We start from the raw sequence: 17,020 nt of genomic DNA, 5'->3' as shown, positions 1-17,020 counted from the left end.
TTATTTCTCCACGAAAAGAAAATTTTAAATGTTCTGGTGAGGGTACTCCTTGAAGAGTTAGTTCCATAAGGAAAAATAAGAAGATTACAAAGAAAACTTTCATCGCTGCTAAAGCTTCTACAGAAAATATTTTTGTAAATCTTATTATTAATGAAATGGCTACGAAAAACAAGAATTTTTGATGAAAATAGATTTTATGAAGGAGTGAACCTTAGAAGTAATCATGATAGTGACCATATTTCATTAGCAAAAAATGCTTTGGCTTTTATAGAACGGCGGCTGGAAAGTACCAGCTGCTTATTTTCTTATTAAAAGCCTGAGAGGCGCAAGAAAGTGTCAATTTATTAAAAACAGATTGAGAACTATTGCATGATACTTAATTAGTTCCGTTACATTCATTAATTGGAACAATTTTTAATTTTTCGAACAATTTGGGTTTAGTAATCTATAACAAGGAAGTATATTTATTTTTTTGATGCTTGCCATCATTGTTAAAATCCTCTCCCATTCTCTTAATCTACCCGCTTATACAGTGCTAGCGTAAAGTAACCCCCCCCCTGTTTAACTTCTGAACAGATTGAGATATCAATATGAACAAAAAAACGTCAGTTTCTATATTTTATCAGCACAAATATTTTCTTATGGAAAATTTTGGTATCCCTTTTAGTTTTTCCGGAAAATGGAACAGCTTTGTTTTTTTAAATGGAACACCCAGTATATTATGGTATCTTTCGAAAGAATAAAACAATACGAATTCAACGATACCTCACAATCAAATATCGGTTTATTAGTTTTTTACATAAAAATTAAACAAAATGCGGAATTTCGCCCGAAAAACCAACGTATCTTCGTTGACTACTTGTCGAGATACAATGGGCCAGATAAATGGTGGACGGTCAGTTAAAGGTCGGTCTACGCTCGGATTAAGCAGGGTTAAAATCAGCAATTCTTTTAGAATGTTTTTATGAAACAATCAATACAAGAAAAGGATAACAAGAAAGTTCTTTTTAAAACTTCTAAGAAAAAATTGTCATAACAACAATTTTAAAGTTTGTAGGTACTTTGAAATTTTGTATTTAAGGCAGCATACAAATATTTTCCTTCATTTCTATCTTTGAATTCTACCCGACCAAGTATAACCAAAGAAAGGCGAGATCAAAATGGCTAGAAGGAGTTTAGAGCACAATATCGAAGCAATTTTAATATTTGCTCGTGCTGACAGAAATCTACATGAAACAGAGCGACAATTTAAGAAACGATTTCCTGAACATCCAATTAGTCGAAAATATTTAAGAGAGCTTGTGAATAAGTTTTTGGAAACTGGAAGCGTCGAAGACCGCAAAAGAACTGGTCGTCAGATGTTAACAGAAGTATTTAATGTGCCCATGATGTCGTCTGCTGCTATCGCATCAACGTGTGATGTGTTAAATATTTCCGCGTCGTTGTTGGACGACGTGGAAATACTTAAAGAAGAATAAATATCATCCATTTTAAATAAAAATGCTTCATGAATTAACAGAAGATGACCCTGATACAGAAGAACAGAATTTTGTGAGCTAATGACAAATATGGTTGAACGAAATCGATTATACTTGAAACATATTTGTTTCAGTGATGAATGTACTTTCTTTTTGGGTGGAAAATTGCATCGGCGTGATGTTAATCCACATGAATATCGTGACGTTATCACTCAATTTCATTAGAAAGTAAATGTTTTTTTTTCAAGACTTTTGCAAATTGTACAACAGAATTCTGACGATTTTGAAATGGAACTAGTGTTTCATCAAGACGGAGCACCTCCACATTATGCGCCAATGGTACGAAATTATCTTGATAAAAATTTTAATGGACAACAAGATCACCAGATCTGACACCTTTAGATTTCTTTTTATGGGGTTATTTAAAATCCAAGGTATATGAAATTCCGTTGGGTAGTATTGAGGATTTAAAACAAAAAATTATTGACGTCTGCCAAAATATTGATCACATGTTAAGCACAATTTCATTTCTTATATTGACTTTTTTTCTTTATAAATATTTTTTGATAAAATATGATTAATTCATAAATTTAATATACTTCCAAACAACTTTTATTTCATTTCTAAAAAAAATAAGTAATTGAACTTGCAATTTTAAATCCGTCTTAGCTTGAGCGTATACCGACCGTCCACCATTTACCTGGCCGATTGCATTTCGACAGGTAGTCGACGAAGATACGTTGGTTTTTCCGGAAAAATTCCGCATTTTGTTTAATTTTTATGCGAAAAACTAATAAACCGATATTTGATTGTGAGGTACCGTTGGATTCGTATTGTTTTCATCTTTCGGAAGATACCATAATATACTGGGTGTTCCATTTAAAAAAACAAAGTTGATCTATTTTCCGGAAAAACTAAAAGTGATGGCAAAATTTTCCATAAGAAAATATTTGTGCTGATAAAATATAGAAACTGACGTTTTTTTGTTCATAGTGATATCTCAATTTGTTCGGAAGTTAAACAGGGAGGGGGTTACTTTACGCTAGCACTGTATGTTCCCTTCCCTTTGAATGCTTGTAGAAATAAATCGTGTTCGTATTTAATACAATTGCTTAAGTGTGACACTAAATGCCACAACAGTAAACCATGTAAAAATAAATAAACATGTTAAAATACTACACTTATTTCTTTTTAATTTTTATAATAAAAAAAATTAAAAATTTTAAATTAAACAATAATAAGTTAAAAAAACAATTTATATGTCCACACTATACATGTAGATATTAAGACGATGTTAGCCTGGGACGTTTATTGGCTGAAAATGTCCAAAATTGAAAGTGACTAAATATTGAATAGCCACAGCACGTTGTGAGCAACCGTGAAATACTCACAACGCGTTGTGGATACTTTTTAGTGTCAATAACGTGTTTTGAGTAAACGCTAAATACTCACAACGCGTTCTAGGTGTCCACAATGTGTAAAATTGGTTAATTTCGGCTATTGAGTAAACCTAAATACCCTCAACGCGTTGTAAGAAATTTTCTGCTACTCAATGACCAAAGAAATTGCTCATTACGCGTTGCAATCATTTACGTTTACCCACAACGCGTTGTATGTAAAAATTTCGGACAATGTCCGAATTCGGGTATTGCGAGTAACATATCGATGGAATCAGCAAAACTGTAAATTTGTGTGGGTCTGTGAATCTTTATAAGACTGAGTGATAAGTCTTCTAAAGTCCATATTTTCTGCTTAGAATACTGAGTGTGAAACTTACTATTTACATTTACTAGTACGTAAAATTTGTGGCTACCCTGCTCTCCCAAGTTAATCCTAACAAATTTTTGGCTGTGGGGATACATAAAAAAAATGGAACATTTTACTGTGCTTGTCAGAGTGGATGACGTTATTGTTTGGATTCACGAAGCAACAGCAAAAAATCATGATAATTATAATTATGGCCAGGAAGATTAGCTATAGGTCATAAACCTGTGTTAACTAAAATGCTAACTATTTTGAGAGTTGTTTTAAATTTAAGGAATTTGTTTCCTTTGGTCCAGGAAGTTTTAAGGAGTATTTTTTTTGTAATTGGTCTTGTTATTATAATTTTACCTGAAAAGGTTTCAATAATTTCTTTATTTTTGTCTTATCTTAATTTTAGAACATATAACCATGGTCAGGGTATATTGACTCACTCCGTATATACATTATACACACGTATAATATAATGTGTATATGTTACAGGCAATCTGTATAATCCGGTATTCTATACAATACCTAGGCAATTTATAAAATACTTAAAACGTTTAGGTAATATATGAAATATTATTAATTTTATACTAAGTATTCTATAAAATACCGAATGCGAAGCCGGCAATGTGTAAAAGGCGAGAACAGAAGAGAAAGAATTTTTTTACTTACTCAATTCTGAGTGGCTAGTAGACCTTGTTTTTACAGAATTATTTTGTTTCCTAAGTTTTTAATACTTATTACTTGATTACTTATAAGCAAACGACATTATGTTAGTTAACCCAGAAAAATTTTAAGTTTAATGTAATTTAATTGTGATTTTACTATAGTTACAGAAACTTATAGATTATAAAAAAGTTTATTATGAGTAAAAATTGATAAAAGAGACCGAAATCTATTTATTTTACACATTGCCGGTTGATCAACAGGTACTCTATGTAATCCATAAGAATTGTATACATTACCTAGGTAAAGTATCTAAGGGACAATAATCTTCATAATATTTCATATATTGCCTAGACATATACATTATCTAGGCATTGTATAGAGTACCTGAATTATATAGATTGACGGTAACATATATAAAGTCTAGATACTTTTTAAATTCGAAATTGTCATAGATATTAGTAAAATTAGAGTTTATTTAATTTCATTAACACTACTTCTTTTAATATTTCACTTTTTATCCGTATTAACCAGTTTTGTTACATTTTGTATTTGTGAATCATGCAGTATTCTATGCAAATCACAACCTTTCATTCCACAGTTAACCTACATTCACATAAACTCATAATTTTCATGAAGTATTTCAAACATTTCAAACTCAATCGTCGTTCTCATTAATTTTTTTTAAATTACCTTTTTACTTCATTAAATCGATCTAAAAGAATCAATGCACTTTTCAAAACAATTAAATCGATAATATCAAAATAAAATATTTATTTATTTTATATAAGCAATTTTTGTTATATTTTATGGCATTTCTTTTCGATTGAATTTCTTTAAAACTTATATGACACGATAAGAATTGATCAAGCGTAGTCTTAGCAACTTTCGTCTTTCGCGTCGTACGTCTACACGAAATCTATAAATGCATCATAATTATTTAAAGAATTCGCGAACGGAAGTCTTTCGAATAATCGTACTCAAAATCGGGCGAGTTTTCATTTTAATTAATCTTTCTTATCCAAAATATGGATGAAAAAAAATCAAATGAAAAGCAACACGATGGACAGAAAAAGAAAGGTGCTAGCATGTTGGTTTTACTCGGTGGTATTAGAAAATTGGCAATGCCAAGTAGATCTTTCAGTCAATCTACAGTGGATGTAAGTACAGAATAAATACAGGTGTCTCAAAACATTTTTTAGAATCTATTTAATATTTTTTAATCAAATTATAATTATTCAGTTAATAAAGATCCCATATATGCCAGATATGTTAAAACATAAAAAGCTTAAGGAAATTTCTGTCCTTTATAGCTCTTAATGATAGCTTAAGATTTTTTTAAATGACTTAATTTGATACAAGTTCGTAACAAATTTGTGTTTACACAATTCTCCACTTGTATAGCACATAGAAAATTAGTGATTAATTTGTCACTGAGTTTATGTTATTCTGCCAGTCTGGGCGAAAATTTCTCTCAAACCGTTATAAATGCACAATGATTTGCTACGCCCAGAAAGTATTTGTATTATGTAAGGACTTAATAAGTAAATAACATGCCATAAATATAAAGTCTGACAAAGAGCTTTTATCTTTAATAAAGGAATAACAAACTTGATAGTGTTATTCATCCTCATCTAGTTGAAACATCCTGTATTATAAAAAATAAAAAAAAGCATAAATTTTGCTAAAGCACCTTAATTTTAAAATAAATTAAAGAATTCGATATAAATTACATTTTTTGTTGAATACCATCTCATGTCTATGGTGAATACACCAAAACGCAATTACAATTTAACTTTGTACGTTTGCTCATGTGCATTGTTTTATCGCCTTATCTAGCGCCGGCTTTTCTAAATATAGATTCTCGTGCCAGGAACACTGTCATCTAACACTTCCATCGCCACGGAAAGGGCTTTGAAAATAAAAATCGAGTCCCGGCATGAAATGCTATGCATCATCGCGTGCTTGCTGAAAGTTGAAATTCAAACTTTCCCTCATCCTCAAATCCAAGCATTCCGTTTAAGCTATGACATTGATGAAAAAATAGACGCCTCCTAAGGGCTGTCAAAAGGGCGGGTACCTTTTATTTAACAAAACCTTTGTCTTATTAAGTTCAGTTCAACACGAAACTTCAAAGAAGCCGGGAGCTTGAAACTTTGTTAATTAAAATTTTGAATTTAACAATTGAAATTAAATGTTATAGAAATGTTTGTTTTTGGGCCACATACTTACGGTGATGAATCTGACGAAAGTGAAATTGATTCAGAAAATGTTACTCCAGAAATGCTCCTCCAGGTACATTGAAAAGAAGTTAATAATTTAGTTCTTTATACTTTATATTCGCGTGTTTCTTTGGAATAATTACTAAGTTTTTATTAGATGTCAACAGCTTGGCCGTAAAGAATAACTTTAAAACGCGACCTTTAAAAATCATTTAACCGTTGAGAAGTGTTTAAAACTGTAGGGTTTAATTTAATTTTTGCAGAGACGTCGCGAAGAATGTGAACGCAAGGCCAGACGTGGGGAAATGGACCCACGGCTGGAATTTGCCTTCCAGCTCTTAATAGACGCCACTGGATTGAGCAGACATGAAGTAATGGATTATGTTTTTGAAGCTGACATGGTAAGTTTAAAAATCATTAGCCATATTGTATACCAATAACTAATTTGTTTTTAATTTTTGTTGTAGTTAGATGAGATAAATCAAATCTTTCTACCTAACATGCGTTCAAAATTAATGTGGTTTTATCAAGACGTTGAAGAAACTGAACCTCAAACATTAAGCGAATCAAAACCAGGTCCAAGTAGACAAATTGCTGGGGCAATTTCAAGACCACAAGCTGTTGTTGCACCAGTTACAAAGAAAAAGCTTTTTTTAACTGATGGATGGGAAGTTCCTTTAACTGGGTTGTGCATTTATATTTTTAGAACGAATACTACTAAACAATTACCAGAAGAAGGATTTCAAAAAGTTAACCAAATACATTAATTTGTTTCTTTTTCTTAAAATCGTCTTATTTTTAGGATTTATTTTGTGGTATTATTGATGCAGACAAAATAGGATTAGTAACAACAATAGAAAGAATAATAGAACACGTCTTTATGGAAGCTTTAGCACATCCCAGCACCGATTCCGAAGATGACGCTGTTAATTGTCCAATGGTAAAGAATCAATTATTACCAGGATTAAGATCTTTTTGTAGTGCATTAAGAGGTTGGTTACAACACTTCAAATATGTCTTAATATAATATTCTTTTTTAAGTTTGTGAGGAAGTTTGTGATCAACCCAATCTTTTTGACGACGGAGAAACACTTGTAAGCACTCTTACAGTAGAAGATTTAAAAGATATCACCAAAAAACCGGAGCTTATTATACGTTTAGAAGAAAGGATTAAACAATGGATTAAAAAATTATCTGAAATTTTAAAGGAAAGTGATCAAATTCGAAGAGAAAATGATAGTTCAGGTATTTTATTTGAGATTGCGTAATTCAAATTTTAAAACTAATAGATAACTAATTTTTAGGTCCTCAAGATGAATTGGAATACTGGAAAAAACGTGGAGCGCAATTTTCACAAATTGTAAATCAAGTTCAAGAAAGAGAAGTTCAAATGTCGATAAATTGTTTGCAATTGGCACATTCGAAAGTATTAAAAGAATGGAAAGAAACTGATCATAAAATAACTTATTGTTACAACGAAGCAAAAGATAACGCAAAATTTATACAAGCGATGGAGAAAAATTGCCACTCTTTATACTTAGATGATCCGGTTAAAATGAAAGATTCTCTTTTAGGTTTACTCCAAACGGTTCGTCTAATACACACCGTTTCACAATTTTATAACACTTCCGAAAGAACTTCAGCCCTTATGGTTAAAATAACGAATCAAATGATTGAAACTTGTAAAGATTACGTGAACTGTCGAGGAAATGAAACAATTTGGAGTCAAAATCGGGAAGAAATGAAACAAAAATTAACGAATTGTACAGTTTTAAATCGGGTTTATCAAAAAACTTATGCCACAGTTAGAAATCAAGAAATGTCAGAAAATCGGAATGGCTTTAATTTTTCAGAAAATTATATTTTTGGTAAATTTAACGCGTTTTGTGGGAGATTAGGAAAAATAATTTCAATGTTTGATTTAATCGATGATTACACGCATTTATTTAAAAGAAGAATGGAAGGTTTATTAATGGGCGAAGCTCTTGAAGAAGCAATGAAAAAATTCGAAGAAATCAAAGGGACAGTTATGAATAAAACTTATGATTATTTAGATCAAAGAAATTCTGAATACGACGCTGATTATGAAACTTTTACTTGGAAACTCGATCAATTAAAAGAAAATATTGCCGAAACGATCGAAAATAATTTTGAAAACGTTTGGGAAACACCACAAGGTATTACATTTTTAACTCGATTTGAAATGGTTAGTGAAAAAATTCCTTTAACTAAAATGGATGAAAAACACGATCGAATACTAAAATATTGTGAAAAAGAAGTCGATAGACTCATTAAACTTTACCGCAAACAAAAAGATGATCCACCAGTCCCCAGAATGTTTCCACCAATCGCTGGCAGAATTAAATGGGCAAGATGTTTGGTTCATCATTTAGATGAATTATTAGAAAGTGTCACGACTCATCATATCTTAAAATCCCTTCCAGCAACAGTTGAATTATCAAAAAGACATAAATCAGCAAACACAATGTTAAAAACTTACGAAAATGATATGGTTGCAATCTGGATGAATCAACACGTTTGGGATGTTGATCATTGCTTAACAAGAAAACTTTTAATGATTTGCCCAGAACTACAAAGATTAGTTGTTAATTTACATCCAACAATACCTTTATTAATAAGAGAATCTGATTTAATGATTAAAATGGATTTACCAGTCCCTATGGTTGCTTTAACATTGTATGTTAAACAAGATCATTTTAATTTAATTAAAGATTCATTACAATTCTTAATAAATAATTTTATTGAAATTGTTAAAAGTGTAAAATTAGAAGTTCGTCCATTATTTTTACCACACCTTGCAATATTAACGCGAATAATCGAACCTGGTATGAAAGAAATTACCTGGGTTTCACAAAATTGGAAAGAATTTGTTGATAAAGTTACCGAAACAACCGAAAATTTTAAAATCTTGGTAACAAGAGTACATGATGTTTACACAAATCGAGTTTTAGAAGTTTTAAAAAGTATGCAAAATGTTACTCTTCATGCCCTACCAGAAAAAGGAAAACCACCATGGACAGTTGAAACGTTTTGTGATGGTATTGAAAATATTTGCAGAACGGGTGCTTTAGAATTACATCGTAAAAGTTTAATGGTAGAAGAAGCGGTCGAAGAAATCCTTTCTTTAGTAAAGAGAACTAGAATTGATGGAAGTGATCCTTCAGAAGAAGATGAATTATTTCCGGAAGATGATTCGATCGATGGGCAAAATGATGCAGAGAGTAATTCAAGCCAACAACAATCTGATTGGAGCTTAGTTTATGAGTGTTTTGAAAAGCCTCATATTTTACTTGGTGGAGGTCTTTCGAAAGCTATGCAAGATATGGTTAAGGGAGCCGTTTCTGAAATGCGAAAATATTATAGTCGAAAAGTTATTGATGTTTTAATTCGGGTAACTCGACACAGTTTGGAAGCGATTAGGAAGAGATTTTGTTTAAGTGGTAAATATTTTTTCTGTGTTTTTAATAATATAGAGGTTGTTTTAAAAATATTGTGAAAATTTCAAAAAAAAAATTTTATGAGAATCAAAAGATTCTATCGAATCTGGTACCGCCAAGAATGTTACTAGAGGGCAAAGGTCGTGAAAAATGAGTTTTTTAAAATATTTTTCATGACAGTAACTGTTTTGGAAGTTCTTTAATCGCTATTTTATAGAACATATATGTATATCGCTATGTTTAAAGATGAATTTCTGTTAATTACAATTTCGAAAAATCTGGAACAAAATCTGGAAATGCCTATTTTTTCTGTAAATGGACTGCTAGGATTATTTTTACAAAAAATAACTTCTAACATACAAGAAAAAACTAAATATGTGCCAAATAACGATAACTTATACATTTTTTACACTGCTCCGAACTTTATAATAAACTTTCATTACCCATTGGCTTCGGTTTGCAAAATAACATAGTGTTATTTCAGACTGATCACGATTGAGGAGTCGCAATATGTGTTAATTTGCTATGGAATACTATGTCATTCCATAGCATCTTAGCCGTAAGCGACCTCGGCTAATTATAAGTTAGTGACAGATAACAAATTCTTCTTCGTCTCTGGCTCTACAGCCCTGGGTGGGCCCGGGCCTGCCTCAGAATATTCTTTCAGTCTTCCCTGTTTCTTGCCCTTCTTCGCCATGCTCTTACTCCCATTAGTTTTAGATCCTCTTCTGCTTCGTTAAGGTCTCTCACAAGGGAAGTATCAGAACTGTCCCTCACCGATTTTGTTGAAATTTGGTACAGCGATAGTATGGCCAAAAATAAGGTTTACGTATTTTTTTATACGTGCTAATAAAGCCCCTGGGGCGAGTTATAAGGGTTGGAAATCGGGGCGAAATATATATATTCGCTTATAGGCTGAAAACGAAAATAGCTATCGAAATGTGGTAAATGTAACTGATATTTATTTTCAAAGAGCTTTCCATTGATATATCACACATATATCTGAGGGCTTCAGGGAGTAAACTACCCCTAGTTTTTTGGAATATTTTGAAAACTACTCTGTCGATTTTGGCGATAATATGTGTCCTTATAGTACGTTTAAAAATATTAATGACGTGTTTTTTCTTATTTGCCTCTGACCATCCCCTGCAAAATTACGGGGTATGATAGATAACCCCTTTTCTCTTAAGAATAATGTGATAAACTGTAACACTTTTGAACAATGTTTTGAAGAAAACCATAAATTAGTTGTAAATTAAGATTTACGCAGTAAAATAAACAATATACGACATTAAGGGGTGGCTGGGGTTAACTACCCTAACCACCCCAAAAATTAATTTTTTTTGCGAAAATTGTTTGTCGATTTTGGTGCAATTTCCCACAATGATTTTTTTATACGTTAGGTAGTACTATTGTAAGAACTTACAAGGGTTAGAAGTTTGGGGTAGAAAATATATTTTCGCTAATAACTTTCATACTCCTACAGAAAAATGTTTTTTATCCTTATTCTATTTAAATAACACAAAAGTTAGGATAATTATATAAATATTTCTAAGTAATGAGTTAAAAAGTAACTGACAAAAGAATGGTTGACTATCACAAATTGTATTCTACATTATTAATTTAATTTCTTTTTTTTTACGTTTTTTATTCAATATATTGTTGGGTTGTTTCAATGATGAAAATCATGGAAAAAATGTTTTAAACACAACGATTGTTTACACCATGCACAAGTTATAACAGCTATATCTCCACAGATATCGCACATAGGTTTTTCATTGGAAAAGCAAACCTCCACAGGATTTTCAAACTGTTCTGGTCTCTCCTCTATATAGCCAGATGCAAAACAGGCGTATTTAAACACATTAATAAATCGTGGGGAAGACAACTGGTTAAGCGTTAAGGATTGCAATTTTAAAATATTATCTCGCTGATGCAAATTGACATCGTACTGGTAGAGAATAACTTGATCAAAAAATCTTCTAATGAAATGTTTCCATATTCTAAAACCAAATACATCTAGGGGTTGAATTTGACCTGTTCTCCCTGCAGGTATAGACAAATATTTAAACTTAACATCCGATGGAGTTACTTCACTAACAATTTCAGGGCAGTGGCCACTCCAAGAATCCAGTAATAGTAATAATTTGGGTCCGGTGTTTGGGAAATAGACATTTTGTAGCCAATTTTTCATATGAGCAAAAGTCAGTTTACCAGACTTTGATGCCAAAACGAATATGTTATCTGCTTTGAATATTGTATTTATTACTCTCGGTCCAAACGTACCAGAGGATTCTTTTAAAACAATGTAAAGAGGAGAAAGTAGCTTTTCATTTGCAGATATGATAGGTTGAATTGTGTAGCTATGTGTTGTCGATGACACTGACTGTACCACGCTTTCAACGGTTTAACCCCCAAAACCCCTTTTAAATAAAAATAAATTAAAAAAAAAACCAATGTAGAATACAATTTGTCGTACTTAACCATTTTTTTTTCAGTTCTATTTAACTCATTATTAATAAATATTTATATAATTATCCTAACTTTTGTGTTATTTCAATATATTTTCTAAAATATATTTTCTACCCCAAACTTCTAACCCTTGTAGGTTCTTACAATAGTACTACCTAACGTATAAAAAAATCATCGTGGTAAATTGCACCAAAATCGACAAACAATTTTCTCAAAAAAATATTATTTTTGGGGTGGTTTATGTAGTTAACCCCAGCCACCCCTTAAAGTCGTATATTGTTTATTTTACTGCGTAAATCTTAATTTACATCTAATTAATGGCTTTCTTCAAAATATTGTTCAAAAGTGTAACAGTTTATCACATTATTCTTAAGGAAAGGGGTTATCTACCGTACCCCGTAACTTTGCAATGATGAGGCTGATCTGATGATCAGAGGCAAATAAGAAAAAACACGTCATTAATATTTTTAAACGTACTATAAGGACACATAATATCGCCAAAATCGACAGGGTAGTTTTTAAAATATTCCAAAAAACTAGGGGTAGTTTACCCCCTGAAGCCCTCAGATATATGTGTGATATATCAATGGAAAGCTCTTTGAAAATAAATATCAGTTTACATTTACCACATTTCGATAGCTATTTTCGTCTTCAGGCTATAAGCGAATATATATCTTTCGCCCCGATTTCCAACCCTTATCTCTCGCCCCAGGGGCTTTATTAGCACGTATAAAAAAATAAGTAAACCTTATTTTTGGCCATACTATCGCTGTACCAAATTTCAACAAAATCGGTGAGGGACAGTTCTGATACTTCCCTTGTCAGTAACGGTCTCCCTAATCTTCTGGTTCCGACTGGTCTGTTCAATATTGCTATTCTTGTGGGTTCATCTTCCACCATTCTTATCCCCAACCCATCCCAACCCAACCACCTCCAATAGTTCATCTTCATTCTTTATATATCCTTGTATGGTTCTATGTCGGCATGATGTACACATATACTTAAACTTGGAGAAGTTTATGACCATATTTAGTGCGGCATTTTTTATTTTGGTGAATGCCTCTCTTAAGTATTGCTCCGATCTTCCTATAATCACTATATCGTCCGCATACGCCATTATCTGTAGACACTTCGTGTGTATGGTTCCACTCAGGTTCACCTGTGATTCACGTATCACCTTTTCCAAGACAAGGCATCTCCTTGTCTTAATCCTGTGCTTATGTTGAAAGGTTTTGGCAGTTATCCTTGGGCTCTGATTACACATTCGATATTTTCCATGGTTAGTCTAACCATTTCTATGAGAACTTGGTATCTCGAATTCTGTCATTGCCGAGTATAACTTTCGGCTACTTAGGATAGTTGCGGCTGAGGTACCATACTAAACACCGCGCCAATACAAAGTTAGATAACACAGATTGCAACACCATTCCAATACTTTACATTATGCCAATTTACATTTCCACACAAGGTAAAGGTCACATCGTCATTTTTGCATGATTCTAGCTAAATTTTAATTTCTGATCGGAGTTATCTTCAATTAATTCTTGCATCATCTGTTTGTATGGTTTAATTTAACACACAAGATTGAAAATGTAGGTGGATCTTCAATAAAGTTCTACATTGCATTTAATGTTTCGTTGTTATCTCTAACAGTATTTGGTCGACCTCTTCGGTGTCTATCTTTTCCACTTCCAATTTCCTCAAAACGCTTTACAGTTTTTTACCTTATACTTAGCAGAACGGTTTAGGTTGTATCATTGAACAAGTATGTCACTTCACTATAAGATGTTGTTCTACTGCCGTACCATCTCATCATTGGTTATTCACTCTTTTTCATTAAGTACCATCTTAGAGAAACGAGATACATCGCAGAACTTTTCAAAATACATGGAAGTACTGAAAGATTTAGTTAATAATGTTTTAATGTCAAAATTACAGCCTACTAGAATTAATTACAACATATCTGGTTTATACTAACAGTTTGGTTTATTTAACAACTTTCTGAATACATCAAATATTTATGATATATATATATTTATGAAATATTATACAGGGTGTTGGATTTTTTCCAAATTTCGACTCTGAGGACCCATTAAGGAGTAAATTAGGAGTTTTTAAACTTATGTTTGAAAGTTGATGGTTGTTTCTAGAATTACATAGTTCGACATGTAGAGTTCCTCTAACTTTGATAATTCTTAACATTAATACGCTAATATGTAAAATTTTTGGTATTTTACTTATAATTTGATTTATCTAGTATTACTGATGTTACAATTTGTTTTGAAAAAATAATTAACTTCGAGAGGAATTATTTATTATAAACATATCTTTAATCTTAGTTCACCAAATGTAAATTGACCGAAAATCATATATACTCAAAATAGACATATTTCAGCCAAAAATTAAAGAATTCAATCAGTCATTGTTGCCCGAGCAGGTGATGCAATACAGTTTTGCATCCTCCAAAGAACTTAAGCAGAAATAATTTGGAACTAAATTACACTTACTTTCACTTTGTCGCAGTTATGTTATTATTCGAAACACACCTTATGAAACTTACACAAGTTACAATAAATAATGAGTTTATTTTGGGCTTTGATGGCAAGACTGGAGTTGAAGATGACATCAAATTGAAGCTTTTGATCGATTATTTCTTAAAAGTTTAAGGCTAACACTGACAATATGAATAGCAAGAGAGTTGCCAAATTGGCATGGTTAGATAAATACTTCTGACTAGCATAATCTGTATTCTTAAAAGTGCGCCACTAATGATTAAACTAACTTATGACTAACAATAATATTTTCCGTTCATTTTGAAAAAGTCTTTTGACAAAAGTTCAAAAGTTTGTAGACTCATCGTGTCTCACACGGTCATTCTATGTTGCAAGATTACATTAAAATCCTTCTTGCTAAAGCTTGCTTGATCTAATTGGCATTTGCGACAATTCTCTTCGAAAACAAGTCGTTGTAATGCAATGTCTGAAATATCAGGAGAAGAGTTAATCGGTATTAGAAAAGCTTGACGCTGAAGAATGATGAACCTCTGTTAATATATGTATAAGGTCCTTGAAGATTTTTCTACAAATCCAAAATGTAAGGCAGCAACAAGAACGCGAGCTAGTCACCGATGAGGAATTAGAAATGTCACATTTGCTCTGCCACCTAAGTAAACAATCTAACCAACTGGAAAAGTAGATTTCCTTATTTTTAAGACTAATATGTTTTCTTTATTTCTTCTTATATAATTTTCATTTAGATTTTAAATAAAACATCAATTACGCGTCAAATTGTTAAACATTTTATGCAGCCAAAATTTTGTTTAAGACTCAATTTCTGAAAAGCATTGTTTTAGAACAATCTCAAGATGGTCCAGTTTTCATATTAAACGCTGTTTTAATGATACCAAAAGTAGCTATACAACCACCATTAGATGACGTACAAGAAGTTCTCATATTGGCCGGTAAACATATAACTTCAGTTTCGAAAGGTGTTGCTCAATGGACTGGCGGTAAACCAAAGGTTAGAACATTTTTGGTAATTTAGATTTATTCTATTTTAACCCTTTAATGCACTCATTGTTATTCATGTTAATTGATATTGTTATGTTATCACAATTAATTTGTTTATACGGTTTTATTTTTATTTATTTTCTCGATAACTAATATTGATTTCAAGAAATATCGTTTTTGCACTCAGATTATTATAATATAACAATAAAAAAAATGTACTTTATAATAATTCAAAAATATAATAATAAGAACTTAAAGTGTATTAAAGGGTTACTTAATAATAGAACTGATCAATATAATTAATTTATAATTTTCCCTTTTTACACCGTACACAAATTAAAAATATACTTACACTAACCTAATACACTTTGTATATAAATAAACTTAACACATAAAAAAAAAACAATTCGCACCAAAAAACCCGCTTTTATTGTACATACACTCGCTCAAAAATAAAAAAAGACACCACAAAAGGCTTCTGTTTGGAAACGATTGGTTGGTCCTTCAAACGCCTTAAAGGACATAGTGTCTCGTTCTCGTCAGAATTTTGGTGGGATAAACATCCCGAAAATGAAAGAAGAAGATTTCAGGGCTAGAAGAAGAAAGTTTTATCGATTGGCCACGGAAGAAAAACCAAGTTTTCCGTTTCAATGTAAAAACTTTTACAGTTACGTCATGGAAAATAAAGAGGTTGTAAAAACTTTATCGTTATTATCTACTTGTACTCAAGATATGAAGCAGGTAAATTTAATTTAATACATTTACAAATTAGGCATAAATATTTTTTTTATAAAGGATGTCACAAATTTTTTGGCTGGATGGAAACCTTACAGTGTTTTATGGAGGAATGAAAAATCACAAAGAGAACTTTTAAATAATACGTTAAATGAATTTGAATCATCTTTAAGAAAACACAGCGAATTAGACTCTCGGTTATCAACTGAATTAGATGTTTTTCTTATTGGAAATAGCTTAGCAATTTCAACTGAAAAATTGAAATATGGGTTGATAACAGAAATTAAATGTTGTACTCACAAGTAATTATTAATTTCTTCTAATATTAATATACAACGTGATACATTTAAGTAGTCTATAGATAATCTAGAATTCTAAAGACTCTTTGAAAATTAATATTTTATAACTTTTTGTTTATTTACGTAAAATCTGTATTGTTCTAATAATATTGTACAATACAATACACTTTCACCAAATAGTATTCAATTATAAAATTATTAACATTGATAAAAATGATATTAGGATTTTTGCCAATTAGTAATAGAATCTGTAAATTATGTATTAAAGGTAAATTCTACAATATAAGATTTATAAATATATATGTTCAAACCGAAAAAATCGAGGCGACAATAGTGGAGCAATTCTATGAAGTGTTTACTTAATTGAATCACTTTGTATAAAATAAATCCAACATACCTTCGTTGGTAATTCTACCATACAGAAGTATACGA

General features: G+C 31.3%; 1 protein-coding gene across 1 annotated transcript in view; it reads left to right on the top strand.

The window, feature by feature from the left end:
* LOC111429083 (Dynein heavy chain 1) overlaps positions 1 to 17,020 on the top strand; it is a 42,293-nt gene that overhangs the window by 3,008 nt on the left and 22,265 nt on the right. Inside the window, exons 2-9 of the mRNA XM_023064872.2 lie at positions 6,379 to 6,516; positions 6,583 to 6,864; positions 6,918 to 7,107; positions 7,157 to 7,360; positions 7,420 to 9,576; positions 15,398 to 15,564; positions 16,017 to 16,295; positions 16,350 to 16,591. Coding sequence (XP_022920640.2) covers positions 6,379 to 6,516; positions 6,583 to 6,864; positions 6,918 to 7,107; positions 7,157 to 7,360; positions 7,420 to 9,576; positions 15,398 to 15,564; positions 16,017 to 16,295; positions 16,350 to 16,591 — 3,659 coding nt within the window. The remainder of the gene's footprint in view (positions 1 to 6,378; positions 6,517 to 6,582; positions 6,865 to 6,917; positions 7,108 to 7,156; positions 7,361 to 7,419; positions 9,577 to 15,397; positions 15,565 to 16,016; positions 16,296 to 16,349; positions 16,592 to 17,020) is intronic.

This window comes from Onthophagus taurus, chromosome 1 (genome assembly GCF_036711975.1).
Source record: "Onthophagus taurus isolate NC chromosome 1, IU_Otau_3.0, whole genome shotgun sequence".
Lineage (NCBI taxonomy): Eukaryota > Metazoa > Arthropoda > Insecta > Coleoptera > Scarabaeidae > Onthophagus > Onthophagus taurus.
Note: the sequence above shows the minus strand (reverse complement) of the source record. Positions and strands in the feature narration are given on the sequence as shown.